The sequence below is a fragment of the Aspergillus brunneoviolaceus genome (genome assembly GCF_003184695.1).
Source record: "Aspergillus brunneoviolaceus CBS 621.78 unplaced genomic scaffold BO95scaffold_5, whole genome shotgun sequence".
Lineage (NCBI taxonomy): Eukaryota > Fungi > Ascomycota > Eurotiomycetes > Eurotiales > Aspergillaceae > Aspergillus > Aspergillus brunneoviolaceus.
The window spans coordinates 546,801-569,942 of NW_020290735.1; the positions used below are offsets into that span (position 1 = coordinate 546,801).

General features: G+C 58.5%; 6 protein-coding genes across 6 annotated transcripts; 2 read left to right on the forward strand and 4 right to left on the reverse strand.

Moving 5' to 3' along the window:
* Positions 1-106: 106 nt before the first annotated feature.
* On the reverse strand, positions 107-11,246 carry BO95DRAFT_510936 (amino acid adenylation). Its single transcript, XM_025591392.1, has 2 exons — positions 3,260-11,246; positions 107-3,232 (listed from the first exon to the last, which is right to left on the reverse strand). The coding sequence occupies exons 1-2, from the start codon at positions 11,000-11,002 to the stop codon at positions 434-436; spliced, it is 10,542 nt and encodes a 3,513-aa protein (XP_025446872.1). The 5' UTR covers positions 11,003-11,246; the 3' UTR covers positions 107-433.
* Positions 11,247-11,667: 421 nt separating this feature from the next.
* Positions 11,668-14,213, reverse strand: BO95DRAFT_510937 (MDR family MFS transporter). Its single transcript, XM_025591393.1, has 5 exons — positions 13,928-14,213; positions 13,630-13,861; positions 13,262-13,548; positions 12,662-13,181; positions 11,668-12,574 (listed from the first exon to the last, which is right to left on the reverse strand). Exons 2-5 carry the CDS (start codon positions 13,849-13,851, stop codon positions 11,933-11,935), a joined length of 1,671 nt encoding a protein of 556 aa, XP_025446873.1. The 5' UTR covers positions 13,852-13,861; positions 13,928-14,213; the 3' UTR covers positions 11,668-11,932.
* A 417-nt stretch (positions 14,214-14,630) lies between these two features.
* On the forward strand, positions 14,631-16,809 carry BO95DRAFT_198258 (MATE efflux family protein). Its single transcript, XM_025581012.1, has 4 exons — positions 14,631-15,999; positions 16,089-16,177; positions 16,275-16,336; positions 16,415-16,809. The coding sequence occupies exons 1-3, from the start codon at positions 14,746-14,748 to the stop codon at positions 16,321-16,323; spliced, it is 1,392 nt and encodes a 463-aa protein (XP_025446874.1). The 5' UTR covers positions 14,631-14,745; the 3' UTR covers positions 16,324-16,336; positions 16,415-16,809.
* Positions 16,667-17,881, reverse strand: BO95DRAFT_198213 (uncharacterized protein). The gene is made up of 3 exons (XM_025581011.1): positions 17,709-17,881; positions 17,504-17,657; positions 16,667-17,408 (listed from the first exon to the last, which is right to left on the reverse strand). Exons 2-3 carry the CDS (start codon positions 17,568-17,570, stop codon positions 16,768-16,770), a joined length of 708 nt encoding a protein of 235 aa, XP_025446875.1. The 5' UTR covers positions 17,571-17,657; positions 17,709-17,881; the 3' UTR covers positions 16,667-16,767.
* Positions 17,882-18,142: 261 nt separating this feature from the next.
* BO95DRAFT_352422 (cytochrome P450) lies at positions 18,143-20,044 on the forward strand (the record flags this gene model as incomplete). Its single annotated transcript, XM_025582132.1, has 4 exons — positions 18,143-18,680; positions 18,784-18,824; positions 18,888-19,191; positions 19,287-20,044. The coding sequence occupies 4 exons, from the start codon at positions 18,143-18,145 to the stop codon at positions 20,042-20,044; spliced, it is 1,641 nt and encodes a 546-aa protein (XP_025446876.1).
* A 711-nt stretch (positions 20,045-20,755) lies between these two features.
* BO95DRAFT_470533 (serine/threonine-protein phosphatase) lies at positions 20,756-23,002 on the reverse strand. The gene is made up of 6 exons (XM_025589524.1): positions 22,382-23,002; positions 22,262-22,303; positions 22,039-22,144; positions 21,398-21,931; positions 21,257-21,329; positions 20,756-21,192 (listed from the first exon to the last, which is right to left on the reverse strand). The coding sequence occupies exons 1-6, from the start codon at positions 22,541-22,543 to the stop codon at positions 21,120-21,122; spliced, it is 990 nt and encodes a 329-aa protein (XP_025446877.1). The 5' UTR covers positions 22,544-23,002; the 3' UTR covers positions 20,756-21,119.
* Positions 23,003-23,142: the final 140 nt, after the last annotated feature.

Here is a 23,142-nt window from a genome sequence, read left to right on the forward strand (position 1 = left end):
GCTATCGCTGGGATATACACAAGCCGGGCGTTGAATCGTCAACTGTAAAGTGAAACTTGGCAGGCACGTACTTCAAGTCACAGTATGTCAACCTCAGGCCTTGGGTGCCAATACTATTTACTTACTATGTCCAACACTATCCTAATACACACACACACACACGCACAAGTATGTTATATCCACATTAATAAAATCCCAATTCCCCGAGATTGACGGATGTTCCACCGACAAACCTGGAAGTAGCCTATAAGAAGCTCAATCCGAGTGCTCGTATAAACCTCCCATCCTCATTTATACAGCCCAGTACCAAAAAAGTGGGCAGACACTAATAGAGTTGGGACAAGAAGAAGTTTCCCCTTGGATGGGGACGGAAGGAGAAGCAGAAAAGAAAAAAAGAGGTGGAAGTCCCACAATTCTATATCGAACACGAAACTCACTCCTCACGCAACCGCCTCGCCAACTGCCCCACCGTCATCCCCATCTCGTCTTCACCCGCCAGCCATCCCAGCGCGGTCCCCAACAGCCGAATCACATGGCTCACCTCCTCAGGCCCCAGTACCGTCCGATCGTAATCCGCATGCACAACCATTTCCGTCGCCGCCAACCGACACTCCAGACTGAGCCCGTACTCCAGGAACTCGGGGTACTTGGTCTTGATCGGCGTGACGCCGTGGATGGTCGAGACTGGCCCCGTCGACGACGCCGGCTGCACGATCAACAGGCACCGGTAGGCGGACGCGGCAGCGCAGTCCGGACCCAGGGCTGCGATGCGCGGCTTGGCGACGTGCTCGTAGGGGATCATGGCCGTGCTTTGGTCCTGGATGGTTTCGAGGAAGCTGCGGACCGTCGTGCCGCCGCCGCCGCCGCCGGCGCTGCTGGCATCATTCCACCGGATACGCACCGGTACCAGGGTGATGGCCGGGCCGACCAGTTCCGAGATCCCCGGCAGCGCGATGGAGCGGCCGGCCTGCACGGCCCCGAAACAGATATCCGTCGTGTGCGTCTGGGCCGCGAGCACGAGAGCGTAGGCGGCGCGCAGGAGGGTCGAGATGGTGACAACCTTGGTGGTGGGGGTGTTGTTTTTGTTGTTGGACCGAGGTTTTGGGGGTAGGGGCAGGGTGAGTTCGATTACGCTGTCGGTGAGCGGGCGGTAGTCTGCGCTGGGGAACGCCGGGAAAAACGTCTGGGTGCTGCTCCTGAAACCCTGGAGTTGCGAGCGCCAGAAGGCGGCGTAGGTCGGGATGGGTTGCTGCTGCTGCTGCTGCTGCTCAAGCGACACGATGTATTGTACCAAAGCTTTGTAGGGCGTCGGGGTAGTGGCAGGGGCGGCGCCCACGGCAAGGCGGCTACGGCGGCGGCCGGTGTACAGATCCGCCACCATCTCGTGCACGAGCCGCACGCTCCAGCCGTCGTACGTGGCGTGGTGACTGGTGAAGACGAAGTAATACTCATCCGGCCCATGTGGGATCAGGGCAAACCGTGTCAGAGGCGTCCCGTAGTCGAAGCGGGTCGAGCGGTCCTCGCGTAGATAGTCGCTCAGCCGGCTGTAGGAGGTACACCACTGGATCGGCTCGTCCACCACCACCTGCAGCGCTCGATAGTTGTCGTCGCTGGCGTCGTAGCCCTCATCGTCGTCATCGTCTACACGAACAATGCGCGTCCGGAGGATCGGGTTCCCCGTCACCACTTGCTGCCAGGCGGCTTGGTACCGCGCCAGATCAACCGTGGCCGTGTCGAGGTGCGCAATGAAGCGCAGGGTGTTTGCTTCGGAGACCCGCCGGGTCACCTGGATCATGTCTTCCTGCAGCCATGTACAGGGGTAGAGGTCCTCAATGCTCTCGTAACCGATCTTCCAGGCACGACTGACGCGCGCGGTGAGATCGGCACCGGTAGGAGAAGGAGACAGCATCTCGTCGGCGGACTGTTGTTGTTGTTGTTGTTGTTGCGTCTCAGGGTGCAGGGAAGCAGCCATGTCGGCTAGCACGGGGCGATGGAAAATGTCCGCCACGGTGATGGCGAGCTTCATTCGTTGCGCCGCGGCCACTAGCCGGATGGCCGCGACGCTCTCCCCGCCAAGTTGGAAGAAGCTGTCATGGATGCCCATCTGCTCCGTCGACAAGCCAAGAACGGTGCCCCAGAGCTCGAGCAGGACCCGTTCCATTTCCGTCTGCGGCGGCACTTTGGCGACTGTGCCGCCCGCGGTTCCTTCGAGGGCAAACGCGGTAGCCTGCGCCATCGAGAGGCTGGCTCCCAAGCTGCGCAACGCCCGTCGATCCAACTTCCCCGTCCGCGTGCTTGGCGGGAAGGAAAGGGGCACATACAAGGTGGGAATCATATACTTGGGCAGGACCCGGGCCAGCTGCGCCTTGAGCCCCAGGAAGACGGCTCGCGTGGCCTCAAGGGCGTCGTCGTCGACGACTCGGGGGGCGGCATCCGGAGCATCGGCGGTGGCCTGGGTAGGCCAGTAGAAGACCGCCAGGGCCTCCTGACGATGTTCCGCCTGCCGGATAATCTCCACTGCGGTGGCCCAGGATTCGCCGGCGAGGCTGACCGCAATCTGATGTTCGATCTCCCCGAGCTCAATCCGCTGGCCACGTAGCTTGACCTGCGAGTCCTTTCGGCCTACAAAGGTGAGGGTGGCGCCGTCCGGGTTCTGTTGCACCAGGTCGCCCGTGGCGTAGCACCGGCTACGCTGTCCACCTCGGTACTCGGCCAGCCAGGTGGGGTGCACAAAGGCTCTGCGCGTTTTAGCTTCGTCGTGCAGATATCCGCGGGCCAGATTGGGGCCTTCAATCAGGAGCTCCCCCGTGCATCCAACGGGCATCAGGCGGTTGTGATTGTCGGGATCGACGACCCAGCAGGCGCAGCCGATGGGACGGCCAATGTTCCCCCCGCGGGCGTCGAGCCCCAAGGGGCTCGTGGTCGTGGAGTAGATGGCACATTCGGCAGGGCCGTACGTGTTGAAGAGGTTCACGCGGTTTGCCCAGCTACTGATGATGTCGTCGCCTAGCAGCTCCCCTCCCAGCACCAGCGTCTGCAGGCTCGGCACCGCCTCGGGGTCGATGGTTCGTGCCACCGACGGCGTCAGATCCGCCCACGTCACCCGCATCTGCTGCATGGTGGGGCCCAGATTGTTCAGGCGATCATGTTCGGAAGCAATGCACAGACAGGCGCCGTGCATCAGGGTGATACACATATCCTCGATCGCCACGTCGAACGCAAACGAGGCAAACTACAGCACGCGAGTGTGCCGCGTCACCCCTAACGCGCTTGCGTTGCCCCGCGCAGTGGCACATATGGAGGCGTGCTCCAGCACGATGCCCTTGGGTGTCCCCGTGCTGCCGGAGGTGAACACCACCCAGGCAGCGTGGTCCGGCCGCAGCTTGGGATGGCAGGTCGGCCCCGTCATCACCGTTTCAGGCAGCCAGCGCAGCCGGGACCGGTCGACGGCCAGAACGGGGACCCCTTGGTCTCTGAACAGCGCGCGGTGCGCGTTCGAGGTCAGCACCAGAGTGGCTTGGACCTCCTGCAGGATTTGCGCGTGGCGGCTCGGGGGGTGGCCAGGGTCCAGTGCCACGCAGACGCCGCCCGCCCGCAGCACGCCCACGACGGCCACCACGGCCCAAACAGACTTGTCGAAGCAGAAAGGCACCACTTTCTCCGGACCGACCCCAAGCGTACGCAGGTGGAGTGCCAGGCGGGCCGAAAGTCGGTCCAACTCCCCGTAGCTCATACCCGGACCCTCCATTTCACACAGCGCGGGGGCGTCCGGCTGCAACTTCATCTGGCGCTCGATGGCCCAAGCTATTGTGTCGTCCACCGGGCTGCGATCAAGGGCCGTGGCGGCGTCTTGAGCGAGGAGTCGCTGCACATCTGCGGCGGGGATGATCTCCCCCTGACCCACCGGCGTCGGCAGGTTCCGAGGATCGCCGAGAAGATGCAGCAGGTGTTCGAACTGCCCGACGATACGCTGCACCCATTCGCCCGACAGCACCGACGAGTCGTAACTGGCATGCACGCGCACCTGATTCCGCTGGATCGAGCACTGTACCGAGAGCAGATAGCTAGGGAATTCGCGGTCGGTAACCTGCACCAGACGCATGCCGGCTACCGTGGCCGCCGCACCGTCGGTCTTCTCCGGCTGCACCACCAACAGGCTCTGGAAGGTGGCGGCCACGCGACAGTCCTCCCCCATATTGGCAATGGCCTTGACACCTGCGTGCTCATATGGAATCATGCGCGTACCCTGCTCCTGGACCTGCAACAAGAGATCGCCAAGCGTGAGGCTGCGCGCCCACCGGACCCGGACGGGGACGACTGTGATGGTTGGGCCCATGATGTCCACGACGCCCGCCAGGGGCGCCATACGGCCCGTTTGCACCGCCCCAAACACCACGTCCTCGGTCCCGGTCTGGATGCCGACCGTCAGCGCCCAAGCAACTCGGATGATGGTGGAGAGCGTTATGTTGGCGAACTGGGAACTGGATTGCGGAGCGAGATTGGAACAGAGGGTAATGACATGGTCAATCCCGCGATCCGTGAGCGGCCAGTATTCGGCACGCGGCAGCGGAGGGAAGGCCGTGCCCTCGAATCCGGCCAGCTCGTTCTGCCAGAACCGCTCCTGCGCCTCGTCCTCACCGGCCTGGTGCAGAAAGGCGATGAACGTGCGAAACGGGATCGAGAATGGCACCGCGTCCGCCTCGTATGTCTCCTTGATCAGCCGCAAGGTGCGGAAGTGGCTCCAACCGTCATAGACGACGTGGTGGGCGGTCCACACAAAGTACGAGCCGCCGCGGTGCCCGTCCGGTAGCAGGCCCAGGCGCATGAGCGGCGTGCCGTAGTTGAAGGGTCGATCGTCCACACGAGACAAGTACTCTGGCAGACTCGAGGGTGTGGTTTCCCAGGCAATGCTGTCCGCCAGAACCACCTGCAGGATCGACGCCTTGACGAAGACCAGCCGTGTCCGGAAGATCTCGTTCCTCGCCACGACCGCCTCCCAGGCGCGTCGGAACCGCATCACATCCACATCGGCCGACAGGTGGTAGACGTGCTGCAAGGTGTTCGTCTTGGGATTGCGCGTGGTCAGCGCCATCAGGCTCATCTGCAGCGGCGTGGCTGGGTACACATCCTGGATCGTGTCCCGGGGAAGGTTCCATTCGCGACTGACACGATCTGCCAAGCTTGCCGTCATCTGAGGGCTCGCCACTGGGGCCGACATCCCCGGCGCAGCCGGTGCGAGGATGGTCAGCTTTGTGGCCATTGAAGCAAGCACCGGGTGCTGAAAGACATCCGCCACGGTGAGTAAGAACCCCGCCCGGCGCGCTTCTCCCACCAACTTGATTGCCGCAATTGAGTCCCCGCCAAGCTCGAAAAAGTGATCGTCTCTCCCAGTTTCTGCCTCTGGCACATCCAGGACTGTTGCCCATAGCTGCGACAGCCGGTACTCCTCCGTTGAGCTGGGTCGAAGCTTCTCCTTGCGAGTAGCGGTCGAGAGTCCGAGCTGCTCCGCCGTGAGAGTAGCCGGGAGGGCCTGCAGCGCGCGGCGGTTCACTTTGCCTGACGACATGAGCGGAATCTCATCGAGGGCGACGTAGTACTTCGGGACGAGTGCCGCCGACATGCGGACAGCCAGGTGCTGGGCCACCGCGGCAGCCCATCCGTCGGGAATGCCCCGATGGGGATGGCTGAATTGAACAAAGACCACGAGGCTTGGGGTCCTGACAAGCCCGCCTGGCTGGGCCAACTCGGCGACAACCTTGGAGATGACTCCGCTGCTGCTGCTGTCGCTGCTGCTCTGCGGAGTTGGATCCGCGAGCGGCAGAGCGCGAACATGTGACTCGATCTCGCCCAGCTCCACGCGCTGGCCATGCAGTTTGACTTGGGCATCATTGCGGCCCACAAAAATCAGACTGCCGTCACTCAGGTCGTACCGCACCAGGTCGCCCGTCTTGTAGAACCGGCCCACAGGTTGGAGGGTGGGACTCAGCTCGGCATACCAGCGAGGAGTGTCGATGAAGCCCGAGTCCGTGCGCTGCTGAGCGTGGCCAAGGTACCCGTTGCAGACGTTGGGCCCTTCGATGACCAGCTCGCCGACGAGCCCGACCGGCCGGAGTCGGTGATAATCGGCCACCTCGACCACCCACGCGCGGCAGTTGCACAGGCTTGCAAAGCCGATGTTGCGCGGATTCGACGCTGCCGTCAGGTGCGGGTTGACCGTTGACCGCGGACTGCACTCGGAGGGCCCATAACCGGCCATCAACCGCACACGCCCACTCCACATGTCGAGGTCGGTCTGCTGGAGCGCCTCTCCCCCCAGCAGGAGGGTCTGTAACGCCGGCACTCGGTCCGGATCCAACAGACGCGCCACGGTCGGGGTCAGATTGGCGAAATTGACGCGCAACTGTGCCATGGCGCCGGCAATATCGCCCAGTCGCTCCTCCTCTGACGGTACACAGACGCACGTGCCGGCACACAGTCCCGTCAGCATATCGGAAATGCAGACATCGTATGCATATGATGCAAACTGGAAGTTCCGTGTGGTGGACGAGAGCCCCAGGGCGCGGGCCTGGGCCGTGGCGGCCGAGCAGAAGGCGGCATGCGGCGTACGGTGGCCCTTGGGCATGCCCGTAGACCCCGAGGTGTAGAAGACGTACATGATTGCGTCCGGTGATACGGCGGGGAGATCAGCGGACTGCTTGGTTGGTAAGTCCCCGTGGAAGAAGCTCTCGTCGACGATGATCGGGTGAGCGGCCAGCCCCGCCGCCTTGGTCGCGTATCGCGGGGAGCACAGCATGAAGCGACTGCCCACTTCGTCGGCAATAAACTTCAGTCGTGGCGATGGGTGCGAGGGGTCCATGAGGGTGAAGGCGCCGCCTGCCTTGAGAATACCGAGCATCGCCACCAGCGTCCACCGCGACTTCTCGTAACACACGGTCACCACCTCGCGGCCCGGCGTAAGCCCACCTGCCAGCAGATACCGGCCCAGGTGCGTGGAATACCGGTCCAGCTCCGCGTAGGTGAGACGGCCATCCCATGATTCCACGGCGACGGCCTGAGGCTGCCTTTGCGCTCGTGCAGTAAACAAGCCATGCGCCGTCTCGCGGACGGGCTGCGGTGCCGCGCGGTTCCAGGCCACGAGCTGTGCGTAATCATCAGCAGTCAGCAATGAGAGGTTCTGAATCGTGGTCTCCGCCGGCCGTGACAGCAACTCGCGCAGAACAGACTGCAGCTGCCGTAAGAGTGTTTGGGCTTCCGCCTGGGACACGATCGCTTTTGTGAACGAAAGCCGCAACTCGACCCGGGCAGCTGCCAAAGTACAGTCCACCGTGACTGGATACTGGTGGTAACGACCTGCATCCAGAAAGGGTGGATAGCCTTCCATAGTGGTCAGGAGATCTGGGGGCGTTTTCAGCGCTGGATGAACGACCAACAAATTCTGAAAGTGACTGGCCGCCTCTCCCTCTGGCCCAATGCCCGCGAGCTGGGGCCCATTCAGATAAGAATGAACCGTGATTGCCTGCAATTGATCTTGGAGAGCCACCACGGCCACTTGAATACTGTCTGTTTTCGTGAGCCGCACACGAACGGGCACGACGGCTTCCGTGGGGCCCATAACTGCCTCCAGGGTGCCTATCGATGCGGGGCGACTCGCCCGCGCAGTCCCAAAGATGACATCGTCCGAGAGTGTTCGAGAGGAAAGAACCACGGCCCAGGCGAGGTGGACCAGGGCGTCGAGGGGCCGCAGTTCATCCAAGCGGTCGGGAAGATCAAGCGACGCCGAGAGCGAGGACCGCGAGAGCTGGTCTGCCGTGGCAACGGAGGAGGGGACATCGGGGTAGTGGAGGTAGTTCGGCTCCGAAAGTTCCGACATCCAGAACATGGCGGAGGCTGCATGGTCCGCCTGAGTGAGGTGCTCCACGTAACGGGAGTAGGGCATTGCGAGGCCACCCGTTAGTTGACGGTATTCGTTCTGGAACTGGTCAAGGAGCAATTGTAGCGCGACCCAATCGATCAGTGCTGGATGGATCGACAGGACAAAGGCACTTTTCCGACACCTATCATCACCCTGTCGAAGCGCAAAGTGCACCAAGGGCTGGCCATTGCGCCAAGGTCCACCGAAGCGTGGGTCGGCGAGGTGGTCACGCAGGCTGGAAATATCCTCCCAGGGTGGCAATTGTTTGGCAACGGCTTGCAGCAAGCCTCCCTGTCCATCAGCGACCAAACGACCCCGCAGGATGCTACTGCGTTTCACGACTGCCAACCAAGCTAAGCGAAATTCGGGGATCCCCACAGTATGGTCGAGCTCGAGGACCACCTGCGACAGTCGCGATGGGAGTTCCGTCTGGCTGAGGAACAAAGCCTGCTGCCTGCGGGTGCTCGGTAAAAGGTCATCAAGATCCCCAAGCGGGACCTCGGAAAGTCGCAGCATGGCCTCAAGGTCTTGCGCTCCTATGCCCTCAACCAGGGAAAACGGCTTCGCTTCCTGGTATTGATCCCCAACCAGTTCCGCTAGAATCAGCGCCTGTGACTCTAAGCGGGGGTGTTGGAAGATATCCGCCACAGTCAAATGGAACCCACGGCTTCGGAGGACGGTGGTTAGCTCAATGGCTGCAATGGAATCGCCCAAAAGGAAGAACTCGTCCGTCACATTGATATCTTGCGGAGGGACCCGTAGAGCCTCGGACCAGGCCCTGACAAGAATGGCCTCTCGCGAATCTCGGGCCCCTTGCCGTGTCCCTGGTGACGCCAATGAATACTCCAGTATCTCCATCTCTGACAGATCGGCCACCAGGGCCCGAAGCATTTTCCTATCGAGTTTACCCGCTAGACTGACGGGCAGGTAGGTGACTGGCACGAAGAGGGCGGGGACCATGTGTCGGGGGAGCGTAGTGCCCAGACTGTCCTTGAGCGCAAGGAGCTGATCGTTGAGGGAAGGCGTGAGCCTCCCACACCGAGGAGGGAGGCGAGGGACGACATCCAGAGAAACCTTCGAGCCCTCCAGTGCTGCTGGCGGCATGGTTAAGAAGGCAAGCAGCTGCTGGGTCGGTGTTCCTCGCAGTGAGACCGGTGCGACATCCACAGCGACTTGTACATCGGAACGTCCAAGGTGCGTCCGCACGTGGGAGGCGATTTCGCCTAGCTCAACGCGCTGACCGCGAAGTTTGATCTGGGTATCCTTGCGCCCCACGAATTCGATGGACCCATCAGCCAGGTACCGAACGAGGTCGCCCGTCTTGTACACCCGACGGAAGCACTGGTCAGTGGACCAAGGGACCTCATTCACAAAATTGAAAGATGTAGCGCTGGATGCGTCCAGATAACCTCTTGCCAGGTTGGGGCCCTGCGCGACCAGTTCCCCGATCGCGCCGATGGGCGCCAGAATGGCGTGGTTCTCTGGACGCACGATCCAAAGCTTCACGCCAGGAATGGCAACGCCGATGTTCAGCGGGCTGTCGGACCCATTGCTGCTCACGGGATGCACAGAGCAACAAATGCAGCATTCCGAAGGGCCGTATCCATTCAGTAGGCTGACCCTGGAAGACCAGGTTCGTATCAACTCAGGGCTCGGGGCTTCCCCACCCAAGACCAGCGTGCGGAGACACGGGACGCTACTCGGCTGGAGTGTAGCGCAGAGGGTGGGCGTGAAGAAAGCCCAGTTGACTTCCATTTCACGCATCGCCGCAGCGAGTCGACTGGTGCGGTCTCGCTCGGATGGAATACACACCACTCCGCCGGCCATCAGGGTCGTGAAGGTTTCCTGCAGCGCGGCGTCGAACGTATACGCCGCGAATTGCAGGACACGGGACGCTTGCGTCATATTCTGGGACCTTTGCTGTCCGGCCGCACTCGTGCAAAAGCCCCGGTGCTCCAGGATGATCCCTTTCGGTTCCCCCGTACTTCCGGAGGTGAATTGAATGAAGGCTGGATCTTGGGGGCGGACCGCCGCAGCTGCCGGCAGCTCCGTGCTGTTGGCGGGAAGATTAGGGAACAGGTCCCGCGCGACCACGATGGTAGTGCGCAGGCGAAGCGAGTCCGCCAGCCCTTGGTGCTCGCGTGAGACCAGGATATGGGAGGCTTGGGTGTGGCGTATGATAGCCTCAGACCGCGCGAGGGGGTGGTCAGGGCTTAAAGCCACGGCGGCGGCTCCCGCCTTGAGCGTGGCCAGGCTGGCTACCACTGCCCAAGCAGATTTAGAGAATAGAAAAGGGACCACGTCTCCGACTTTGACGCCACAGAGCCGGAGATGTAAAGCCAGACGGGACGCAAGGTCGTCTAGTCGACTGTACGTCAGGTCGTCGTCCCAAGCCCGGATAGCGAGGGAGTCCGGTCGCTCGCATGCGCGTTGCTGAATGATCTCGTGCACACAAGCGTCCACGAGATGGAGTGGGTAATCGTTCCACTGTAGTATGGTGTTGAGGTCTATCTGGCTGATCAAATCGAGATCCTTGACTTTCACGTCGGGATTGTGCATGGCTTGGGTGATGACCTGGACCAAGCCGTGTGCCATGCTTCTAGCTCGATCGGAGCCCATAGCTGCCTGGCGATGCTGAACACGCAAGGTGCTGTCATCTTCACACAGAACCAGTCGCATTGAGATATGCTCCTCACGTCGGGGGCGCTTGGTCGGGGCCACATCCGATCCCGAATGCACATACTCAAGTGAGCTCCAGTGACTGGGGCTCGGTGGGATGCCACCGTCGGTGGCAGTCACCGTTGTGAGAACATCCCGAATCGACTGAGACGGCGTGACGGTGAAGTGACATAGGCAGGCTTTCGAAGCCCCTTGTCCCCGCACTGTGATGTCTGCGTAGACATCTTCATCGTGGTCGTAGGCGGCCACGACGGTGGCCCACGCCGCCTGAAAGAGCTGTTCTGGTGCGATCTGGTGGGATTGACATGACTCATGCAATGCTGACTGGCCCAGCTTGTGTTCAATAGCGAAAGACTTCCATTGCTGCTGTGTGATATCACTGGGTAATGGGAAAGACAAAGAGGGAGCCATTGTGGAAGGGCTGTATGGTCTGGGTTTGTCTTGAATCAAGTGAGCTTTGCTTTTCAGCTGCGCAGGGGGGATATGGCTTTATCCCTCCCCTTGGCTTTAAAGGATGGTGAGCTCATCGCGGCTCAAGGAGGGTATTGTCGTGATAGATTTTGGACACGACGATATAGCTCAACGGGGAGGATTGGTTGATGGCGACCCACCGAGCACGAATCTAATGCGCGGTAAGCTTACAACCCCCCCTTCCCTCAAGCCCCTCAGCTTCAATTCCATGCTTGCAGATCCTGACATGGTATCAGACTAGATGACAAGCTCGCAATCGGTGTTACAGGGGCCTTACTGCTCCCGGACAGGCTCCGCGGTCCTCTCACTTCGGTTGCTGGCTGTGCCGAAGCGGGGAGAAGCGACAGCTAGAGTAGGAACCGAATCAAGAAATGGCACGAATGACGATAGATAGTGCACTTTGAAGACCTGTCCACTGGCTCAGGGATGTTGCTGCTTCAGGGTGTTAGAGGTAGAATTGCTGGAAGTGCGAAAATAGATGAATTCAGAGTGATGGAGAACTTAGGTAGTGAAGCTGGCGCATCTACAAGAAAGAGCCTGTGGCAGAAAACAAAGAGACCAAAGGCGGTGGGCAGACCACCTGATCCAACAGGCGGGCTGCCTCTGTGCCTTTGCAGTGCTATGATTTCTACTACAGTAGTATCTACTCCGAAGCTTTAGAGTTTGAACATTTGAAAGCCATGGGATTCCCTTCGCAGCCACAGTGTAGCAGCCCTTATGTCCTGAGAATCACTCCCCCGCCGCGACAGGACACTTGCTGCTGAAGTTCTTCATTGCCCAGCACTTCAATCCATAGGTGTCTGTCTGAGAGGAAAGCAAACCATACATACCCCCCTTCAACTTTGTTCAGCCATAGCCAAGGAGGTAGAGCTAACTACTGGACCTTCTTCCGCCCATTAGCGTCGTTTTTTGAAGGGGTATGGCGGTAATGACCAGCAGCCCAGCCAAAGCGACTGCCAAATAGAAGGTCGAGCGCACGGCCAGGTTATATGAGAAGGCCACGGCTGCGACGTCTTGCGAAGGGATCTTCCCCTGCAGATTAGTTGCGCCCAGATGGATCACGCTTTCCGGGTCGAGGTCGGGCGCTGTGACCTGCAGGGAGCTGCTGAGGCGGTTGAGAAAAACCGCCTGCGCAATGCTGATGAAGACGGCCTCGCCCAGATCTTGGGAGAAGGTCATCAAGGCCATGCCGGCGGAGAGATCACCGAGGCTCAACACCGCCTGCGCCGCGATGAAGGGGATGGACACGCTACTGCCCGATCCGATCCCCAACAGAATCAACGAAGGGATCCACAGCCCCTTGGGGGTGGTCGTCGAGAAGCGCGTCATCATGGCGATCCCAGCCACGACCAGCAGGCCGGCCGGGATCATGATCGGGGTATAGATCCCGGTCGCCGACATGAAGCGACCCGCCACCATCGCCGACACGAGAATGGCGATCACCAGGGGCAAGGTGTAGATGCCCGACTGCAAGGCAGTGGCCCCCCGAACGGTCTGGAACCATATCGCCAGCTACAATACCCACCACCGCTCCCGCGCTCCCGTTAGTTTGGAATCCCGCTCAAAGAAGGCCATGGCAGCGTTTGAAGGGGATCTTACATAGTATTGCACGATCGCGCGACACGCCGAGAGCGAGAGACTGAAGAGCGCCCCCGCGAGGATGACGCGTTTCTTGATGATTCGTGGAGGCAGCATCGCGCTATCCTGCTTCCAGTGTTGAATAAAGCAGAAAACCGCGAAGACGATAGGAGCGAGCACGAGGAGCGCAATGATGCGCGAATTGTCCCAGCTGTACGTCTCTCCGCCCCATTGCAAGGCGAGGAGGAGACAAAGGACGGCGGGGGCAAAGAAGAAACACCCCAGGAGATCCAGCTCTCGCAAGCGCTCGACCTGCGATTTCCGACTGCCCGAGGGCATCTGGGGGAGCTTCAGCAGCAGAATCATGGCGGCCGGGGCCGCAGCCGCCGGGAGATTGATGTAGAAACACCACCGCCAGGAGAGAGTGGAGGTCAATGCGCCCCCGATGATGGGCGCCGCGGCCATTGCGGTGTACTCGCTGGCGCTGATCAGGCCGAGGAAGGTGGCCCGTTTCCGCAAAGGAGTGGACATGGCCACGATGCTTTCGAGAAAATCAACCCCCCATTATGTCAATGCACGTATTCCCTTCAATTGAGGTTGGGATATCAGCCGGACACTTACACCATACAACCTTGGCTGATGCCCGAAAAGCCGAGACCCGTGATGGCTCGTCCGACGATAAACACCAGCGAGCTGGGAGCCAGGCCGGAAACCAGAATGCCGGCCTCGAAGAGTATCATGTTGAGAAGGAAGACCCATTTGAGGGAGTAGTTATCGTACAGCTTGCCCTGCGAGAGCTGTGACATGCACGACGTGAGCCGAAAGGCAGCATCATACCAGCCGACATCTTGCACGGAACCAAACTCGTCGGTGATGCTGGGAATGGCGGTGGTCAAAATGGTTGCATCCTGTACAAACCGAGAGGGGCTTTGTCAGTCTTCCAGGGTTAATCCAGGCTCTAAGGCCACGAGCAGCTCTATGGGACATACCAATCCGACCAGAATCACACAGAGGCAGAGAGACAAATAGATCAGGAGCAATGGCAGACCTTGTGCGTAAGTGCCCGCCTCCTCCTCCTCCCCTTCCTGTTCCTGTTCCGACAGGGTGTCAGAGCGTGCTTGGGAGACGTCTTGGCTCTTCTCTGGATTATGCAGAGTCGTTTGCGGGGTGGTGTCCGCGATGGGCATAGGGAAAACCTGGGGTCGATCCATGGAATTGATACTGATTACTGTTTCAGCAACTGAGCTCTGCAGGGGAGGGGAAAGGGGGGGTTGGGGGGACGAATACGGGAGAATGAAAATGATTTTCCAGTGAGAAGAGAGGAGTGCGAAGTGAAGGGGAGTGAAGGGGAGTGAAGGGGAGTGAAGGGGAGGGGAGTGACCGGCCTCTCCGACTCGGGTGAGGTACAGCGTAGGGCTTACCCCGGAGCCCAGGGCATGCTGATGCAATCTGTAACATGCATGATTGGATACCGGTGGTACTGATAAGACTATCGGAGTGACCAAAGCAAGCTTTTGAGCAAGCTTTTAGGCAGTGATAAGCTTTCGACCAATGATCGAAAATCATCGGGCAGGAAGAGGAGAAGAAGAAGAAGAAGGAGAAGAAGGAGAAGAGGAGATGGACTCGGGAGGTGGTAACTTAGCCCAGAGTAGTGGTTGGTGGTGGTGGTGGTGGTGGTGGATACTGCCAAGGTAACGTTAATGCCCTCACCCAGTACCTAGTCAGCGGCGGATATCTGGCTCGGACTTCGAGGTATAAGATAGGAACCTAGTACTATAAGTCATCATGTATGATTACAGGTCAGCCTGACCCCTGCATGTCATCATGCATGGTACCTATGAAACAGTCGTCGAATTCGAGGAGACGCTAGCGCGGTGGCAAGCGTTTTCGCCTCGCAGAGTGGTACTAGGTATTGCTTGGCCCTCTCTCTTTTACATAGTACAAGTCCGATCGATTGGACGCCAGGGCGAACGTGTTCAATCTCCAGTGGGCCACAAAGAAAAGGCCTTCAGACTATATAGTTAGCGTCAGCTCTTCAAGCAATCTACGGCGCTTGCTATAGTACTACACCTAGTACCGACTAACTATACCTATACCCTCAATTCATGGCACGAGAAACCACTCCACTCCTCGAAAATGACGGCCCACCAGCTACAGGGAACGTGGCCGAAGAGACCCTCACATTGGTCCGTTCGTCAACCTCGCTGGTTCTAGTGTCCTACCTTCAATTTTCTCTTCCCTTTGCGGGGCTCCTCTTTGTGGGTCGACTCGGGATCGACGAGCTCGGGGCTGTCAGCCTCGGGGCTAGTATCACCAATATCACCGCATACGGGGTCTATCAAGGGCTGTGTTCCGGACTGGACACCCTCGGGGCCCTCGCCTACGGGCTGCGGCGGTGGGATCTGGCCACCCTGTATCTAAAGATGACGCTCATGCTTCTGACGATCGTGAGCTGCCCGGTGGGCCTGGGATGGTGGCATAGTCAATCCATCTTGCGGACGATGGTGTCGCCGAAAATCGCCGCTCTCACCTCGCAGTACCTCCGGGTCTCGTTGCTGAGCCTGCCGGGCCATGCAGGATTCGAGGCCGGCAAGCGCTTCCTGCAGAGCCAGGGGATCTTCCACCCGCCAATTGTGGTCCTCTGTTGTGCGGTCCCGGTCAATCTCGCGTTGCATTGGTGGTTTGTCTATCGGCTGCAGTGGGGCTTTGTCGGGGCGCCGGTCTCTGCAGCACTGTCGGACACCATACTTGGGGCAGGTCTTCTGGCCCATGCCACTTACCTCCGTCCCATCAGCCGATGCTCGCATGACGACGATGACTCCGCCTCTTCGTCATCGTCTCCAAATTCATTGCTCCGCGCGGGGGCACATTGGCCGAGGCTACTCCGCCTCGCGCTGCCGGGCTCGATCACGGTGCTGGCGGAGTATCTGACATTCGAGCTGCTGACGGTCGGGGCGGGGAAGCTGGATGCGACGCGGCTGGCGGCGCAGAGCGTGCTCAATGGGACGGTGGCTGTGGCGCTGCAGCTCACCTTTGCGATTGCGAGCGCGACGACGCTGCGTGTGGCAACGCTGATGGGCCAGAATCGCCCGCGTCGTGCCCAGCTGCACATGCGCATCGCGCTGACGACCGCGGTCGTGGTGGGACTGCTCAACCTCAGCGTGCTCCTGACGGGGCGGTACTGGATCTCCCGGCAGTTGTGCACCTCGGTCGAGGTGCAGACCCTGGTGGTGCGGACCATGCCCTTCTGCGCGCTCCTGCAGATCGTCTATGCTACCGCGGAGTGGGCCAATGGGGTAATGAAGGGGCTCCAGATGCAGCAGACTGCCGGATTTCTGTCTCTGGTCTGTCACTATACGGTGAGCTAGCTCTCAACCCCTCCTCATTCGTTGTGGCTCCGTTGATCGGTTCCAGTTAGTTGACGTCTACCTCTTCCTTGAACGTCTAGATTGCACTCCCCACTTCGTTCGTCGCGGGCTTACTGTTGAAAGGCGGTCTGGTGGGTCTGTGGCTCGGCCCCATCATTGGGATGACGATGTAAGCTTCCCCTCTTGTTGATTCCTCGAGCTTAATCTGTTGTTGCTTTTTGATTCTTCCATTCGCTTAAGATCGATCCACTCGTCGATGAAACCAGGTTTACCCTCCTTGCCACTTGGGTGATCTTTCGAGGAGGCCTTTACTGAGAATATGACTCGGGTGAGCTTTCAGTCTTCAAATGCCTCAGTTGGGGAATGAAACCAAAACATTTGCTTACATGGATTACTTCCTCTCTAGGCAGGTCTTGACTCATTCGCCTTCCGCCAGACGAATAGCGAGTGGCGACGGAGATGAAGCTGGTGGCATTGGATGCTTGAGGTATCCGTCTTTAAGGGTAGGGAGACTGAGTCAACAACTACTTCAAGGTCAAAGCGGCAGGTTACAGTAGGTACGAGGTAGTTACAGACCGTTTTACCGGAAACAGCAGTAGTAGCCGGGTAGTCTTCTATGTAGTACCTGGTAATTACTGTACAGTTCTCCGTAGTAGTACCCATACTGAACTACTACAGATAATTGACCCAAAGATACAGTCGAAAAGTACTTCACCCCCTCCCCCCCAAGAAAAGAAGAGAAAAGAAAAGAAAAGAAAATCACTCACTTAGCGCAGCGAAAGCTCTCTCCGCCCCCAGCAGATGAACCTGAAACGCCTCGCTCGCAATGAAGATATCCAGGGACACCCCGATCGCATATACCTCGGAAAGCTGTCGGAGGAGTGCCCTGCCCTGCGCGCCGAGTCGGTCCCGTTGTTTCTGGACGGTTGCGAGCGCGTGTTCGGCCTGCAGTAGCTGGCCATGATGTATGTGTAAACTTAAAGGGGTGTCGGTATTGTTGTTGTTGTTGTCCTTGTTTGTTGCGGTAGGAAAGAGGAAATTCGAGAGCTGGATGGCTTCTTCGTTCACCTGCGGCAGGTGATGATGATATCCACGATCACGGGGGAATCCAGGGGAGCTCTTCTTCGCTTCCAGTAGCGATGACGCGGCAGCAGCACTCCTCCTGCTCCAGCATGAGCAGAGTTCTGCATCGCCCTCGCCGTGGAGGTTCAGGGGAGGAGGAGGAGGAGGCTCCGAGAGGAGATTGCTGCTGCTGTTGCTGTCGTTGTTGCTATCGCCGCGCAGGTGATTAGGGCTTGATGCACCGGGGCTATGGTGGAGCTGAGGATAGTGGTCGTAATGAGTGATACCCTCGATCTCGCCCTGTGAACGATCGCTTTTTGCGGCTCGGTTACGCTCCCCTGTGGAAAGAGAAAAGCTCTCTTGGAATTAGCGGGTTCGTCGAAAGCGAGAGGCAGAGAGGAAGGGAGGAAGGGAGAAAGAAAGTCACTCGTACGAAATCGGCGCTGGGCCAGACGATTTTGGAGCATTCGTCGCTGACGATAACCTTCCTGGGAATCCATTGTTGTGCACAGGTGTTGCGGCGACGATGATGGCTAGGTATTTTTACAAGTAATCCTACCTGAGCTGATAATGAGAGAAATCATAACCTGTTACCAAGTCAGTCATGGCTCGGGGAAGTATGGACAAAAGTACCATACATAATGTGTGCATTGCTGGAGCCATCTCCAGTATTTTAGCAGGATCCTACCCATTTTTCATCCGGAGGTGGGGTCGGCGTGTGAATTGTCTCATTGCCACTAATTGATAGTTGATCACAAATATGGCACCATTCCTGTAGAATCTGTAGCCGCTGCGTGCTTATTCTCTGCAGAACGATAGGGTCCATGGCCAAGAACAAGGAAAGGAAGGAAGAGGGGTGAGGGGCAAACAAATTAATTAATGGGATGAAATAAAAGAGAAATCCAAAAGGAAAAGATTTGACACTGGCCTAAACCTGTCCTGCCCATCACAATCAATCCCTACGACGGACGAAAAGACATAACAAAAGCAACAACGCTGCACTCAAGCTTACCGTTTCCTCCCCCGTCCATACCAAGATAAGAATAAGGATAGCATAGAGAAAAAGAACACCATGAGCAATATCTTTCTCACCTTCCTGTTTGCCGGAAGCATTTTCCTGGCCCGCTGGATCTGGTCTTCTATCCAAGCGAGGAGACGGTGGCGTCAGTCGGGAATCCCTCAGCCACTTGGCCACCCCATCTTCGGTGCCAAAAGCCAGCTCGGCCCCAACCCCGGGCGGCGACTCGAGGAGCTGGGCCTGACGCAGGGAGAGCTCTTCCATATCCGGTTCGGCTTCGAGGACTTCGTGTACGTGAACAGCCGGGAGGCGGTGCGCGAGATCTTCGATCGACAGTCCGCCAAAACCTCGTCCAAGGGCCCGTGGCGCGGTGCCACGCCGATTGTCTCGGGCGGGCGCATCGCCATCATGCCCTACAACACGCACTGGCGGCGGCTGCGCACCATCCTGCACCAGCTCTTGCACCCGAACGTAGCGCGGAGTTTCCGGCCCAGCCAGGAATTCGAAGCCACACAGCTGGTAAGCGACCTGCTGCAGAGCGGAGGGGAGGAAGTCGTCTGCAAAGAGCAAGCCCATCGAATGTCCCTCTCAGGTGAGTATAAGGTACCCGTCACCATTACCATATCACCACTCCTTCCCGGGGGTGGGGTCGTGGGGACGAAAGTCCCCGGGCTGACTGTTCATTCATGCTTCAGTCATTTTAACCTCGACGTATGGTCGACGAGTGGCGTCAATGGTTGGTGATTACACCGGACCCCATGAGGAGATGGTTGTCCACTGACAGGTGTTCTTGCGTTAGGACGACCCGATCTGCCACCGGGTCGATAAGATCATGGAAGACTTCTCGCAAGCAACCGCGCCGGGGGCGTTCATCACCGACCTCATCCCGCAATTGGACCGCTTGCCCACGTGGTTGCAGTGGTGGCGGGCCCGAGCCCTGAAGTTCCACGAGCGCCAGCACTCCCTCTGGATGGGCCTGTGGCAGGAGCTGCGGCAGAAGGTCCTCGAGGGCAGCGCGCCAGCATGCTTCGCCAAGCACTTCATGGAAACGGAGACTCAACGCTATGAGATTGACGAGAGCCAAGCTGCGTTTTTGGCGGGCAGTAAGTCTGGCCCGGGGCAGGCGGCTCCTCCCCCTCTCGCCCAATTTCTCACACGAAAACTAACACGCAGCAACCTTTTATTGCGAAATCAATAGCCCTGATTGAGGCAGGTTCGGATACCTCCGCCTCGGCCCTCAATATAGCCATTCTGTACCTGGCCGCCAACCCGGCGGTTCTCCACCAAGCCCACGCCGAAGTCTCGCGCGTGGTCGGGGGTGACACGCGGTCGCCCTCCTTCGACGACATCGACCGACTGCCCTTCATCCACGCCTGTATCCACGAGGTCGCGCGCATCCGGCCCCTCACCCGGTTTGGCACCGCCCACTACACCACCGCCGAGGTGCAATACAAGCAGGCGCGCATCCCCGCGGGCTGCTTCGTGGTGATCAACCAGCCGGCGATCCACCACGATCCCGCCTCCTTCCCGGAGCCCCATGAATTCCAGCCCGCGCGCTACCTGAAAAGCTCCTCGTGGGCGCCTTCGTCGTCCTACCCCTCTGCTCCGGACAAAGCGAAAGACAAATCCCACCTCAACTTCGGCGCAGGGCGGCGCATCTGTCCCGGCCTCCATGTGGCGGAGAACAGCCTATTCATCGTCCTGGCCAAGCTGGTGTGGCTCTTTGACATCCTTCCCGCGCGCGACGAGGCCAGCCGCCATCCCCTCCCCGTCGATGTGTCTGATGATGGCTTTGAGGACGGGGCCAATACCGTGCCCAAGCCCTTTCGGGTGCGCTTCGTGCCGCGCTCCGCCGCTCGGGCGGAGAGGATGCGGCAGGAATGGGAGGAGGCGAAAAGGGTCGGCTTCGTGATTCGCGATGTCAAGGTCGATTTGGACGGGGTGGTGGTGGGTTGATTAGGGAGATGGGAGATGGGAGGACGCAACGAATGGACGGTATCTGGTGTGAAGCGGAGGGGTGGAGGGGTGGAGGGCGATACGGTCCTTGAGAGGTATGTGATCGAGCTCTCAACTATGGTTTGATTGTGCTAGAGGGTTAGTTACAATACGCAGTGGTCAGTTAAGTTATAGTTTATGTGGTAGCTTGATTGGATCTTAAGGTCTGGTGTTGTTCATTGTGAGGGAGTCGGGTTGACAGTCAAGGGGACTGCGGTGGGCTCGTCTTCATCACTACAGTGAGTGGGTGGAGGTACTGTTGTTGATCGAGCCGAGTCCGTCCAATTTAAGTTGAACCTGACTTAGTTGCCAGATTGGACAATTCTTGCTTAGTCATTTCAGACCTTCATTCGGTCACTTGGTAACATGCACTGTAGTAGCATAACCTCCAGCTTGAAGTTGGAACTTGTCCTGGAACTACCTTGTTAGCCCAAAGTCATGATCATATGTGATATGCTGAATATGTGCAGCACAGTCCAGAGTACCTGACAAGCGGGAGGGATCCATGATGGGGGTCCGAGAAGCCCGAAGCGTATGGCATCACACCTTCCGCTGTAGCCATCGGGGAGATTACTGCGTAAATATCTCTACGGTCCTACAGAGCATCTTACACCAAGAAAAAAAAAAGAAACCGAAAAAGAAAAAAAAAAAAGAAAGACGGAACTTCTGTGACTGCAGCCGTGGTAGAAGAACTCGACTGTATCCTACCTAGTCCAAGCCTACATGGATCCACGATCCCATCGACGACTCACAAAACATCCCCAACCAGTAGACTAGAAGCTCGACAACAGCACCAGCAGAACCGACTTCAACACGGTCTTTTTATTTTCATGAATTTGGTATCAACACGGGCCAGAAAATACGGACATACAATTACTTCAAACGGTGTAGCCAGACCGCGGGTCCCTGCTGTTGTATCCCTTGATTTGAATGATCCTCCCCGGAGTCCTCTCGAAGGAAGTCGACGAAAGAAGAGCCTCAACTTTGCCAGCGGGGAGGTGGAAAGGAAAAATGTCTATCACAACGAAGAAACCGATTACAGGAAGTAATCCGGGGTGCGCCTCGAGACCATGGGCTCTCCTGCGCGCGGGCAGGGATCGAATTGTAAGCTAGAGGGCCAGTGTTAGCGCGGTCAACTTGCAGCAGGCGGGGAATCAACCCGAAAGCACATACAACGTATACTTGAGGTGCTCATCAATCTCCATGATTGCGGCTTGGTTGCCGCAACGGTAGCAGTAATTAGGAGCTGCAGGAAGAAAGCCAAAGTTAGCCGCGTCATCCATGCCGATACCCCAGCCGGGCAGACAGTAATACCTGAGAAGATCGTGACCACGTTTCTATCCTGCGACCAGTTGTAGCCCTCCATTACCAGCTGGTGCGCCCGTGCAACCAGAGTCAAGCCGTTGTTGTGATTGAACGCCTCCGAGATATCCTGTCCGAATGTATAACCCGCTCCACGGGGGGAGATCCCCCAGCCGCATCGGTCGTCGGGGTCACTCCACAGCAGATCACACATGGGGCCTTCGTGCGGCACCTCCTGGATGCGGTCCAGGGAGCGGATGTTGTCGAGCGTGTCGATTGACGGACTCAGACCGCCGTGCAGGCAGAAAATCTGGTTCTCGATGAGTGCGGTGAGGGGGAGATAGTCGAAAAGGTCGGTGAAGTATTTCCACACGTTGGCGTTGCCGTATTTGCGCAGGCACTCGTCGTAGAACCCGTAGACTTGCGTGATCTGGCGGGACTCGTGGTTTCCTCGCAGGATGGTGATACGCTGCGGGTAGCGGATCTTCAAGCAAACAAGGAGTGTGACGGTCTCTACGGAGTAGTAACCACGGTCGACGTAGTCACCTACACGGGGAGGTCGGACACGCGCGTTAGTCGGAGACACACATACACACACGCACACAGGGGTAGGCAATCCCCGGGATGAGGGATTGCCGCATGCTTCCACTTACCCATGAAGAGGTAGTTCGTGTCGGGGTTGGGACCACCGATGCGGAAGAGCTCCATCAGATCGTGGAACTGGCCGTGGATATCACCGCACACAGTCACTGGGCATTTCTGCGGAGAGGCAGGTTTCCGGTCAGCCCGATCGGTCGCGACAGCTGAACTCTCATAGGTGGACAGGGCCAACCAGGAGAATTATGGTAAACATCATCATAATCAAAGGACACATACCACGGGCTGAACGTTGGACTCGTCTTGCAGTACCTCTCGCGCCTAGGTGGGGAAAAAACAAAACCATGATTAGGAGCTGGTCGACAACAGCTGGAATATCCAATCGACAGAAAGACACACCCGATCACACAGTCTCCGAACATCTTCCTCTGCCAGTTGCTTGCAGGTCATCAAGCTCTCGATCCATCCGTCGAGGGTGGGTATGGAACCCGGGTCGGTCGTCGGGGAGAGGTGGTGAGGTTCGGGCGACCGCGCAGTATCGATTTCCATGTTGTTATCCATTGGGAAGACCACCGAGGGGAGTTGCAGGTGGTAGGGAGCGAGATTCGGGCGAGAACAAGCGGCGAAGGGCGGTGGGGGTGTGAAGGGAGAAAGGTCTCGTGAGGTGAGGTAAGGCGGGATTCTTTTCTTTGGGGGTGGATGAGAGGGGGGAAGCAAGACGCCCGGGGTGAAACGAGACGAGACCTAATTTGGGGCAATAGGAGGGGGAGAACGAGGAGTAGGAAAGCGACACAAAAGGCTGTCGCTAGAATAACTAGGCGATAGCAATAAGGATGAAAGGGGATTTGAAGTTGAAGAGTTGATTGGGATGGGAAGACTGGTGGTGGGTGGGGAGGGGGGGGAAAGGGAGCTGGCTAGAAGGAGGTGGTGGAGAGGTGTGAGATGAGGTGGATGGGTTTAGCAGGTTAGCAGGTTAGCAATCTGCCAGGGTGGACGGGCATCAGAGCAGCAGAGCAGAGCAGAGCAGCAGCAGCAGCAGCAGCAGCAGTTTAGCAGTTTAGCAGTTCAATAGTCAGTCAGTCATATCTGCAGTGGCCGCCGCCCGTGCGTGCGCCACACCGCCCACCTTTCCTGCTTTCTGCCCCAGGAATTTTCCTTCC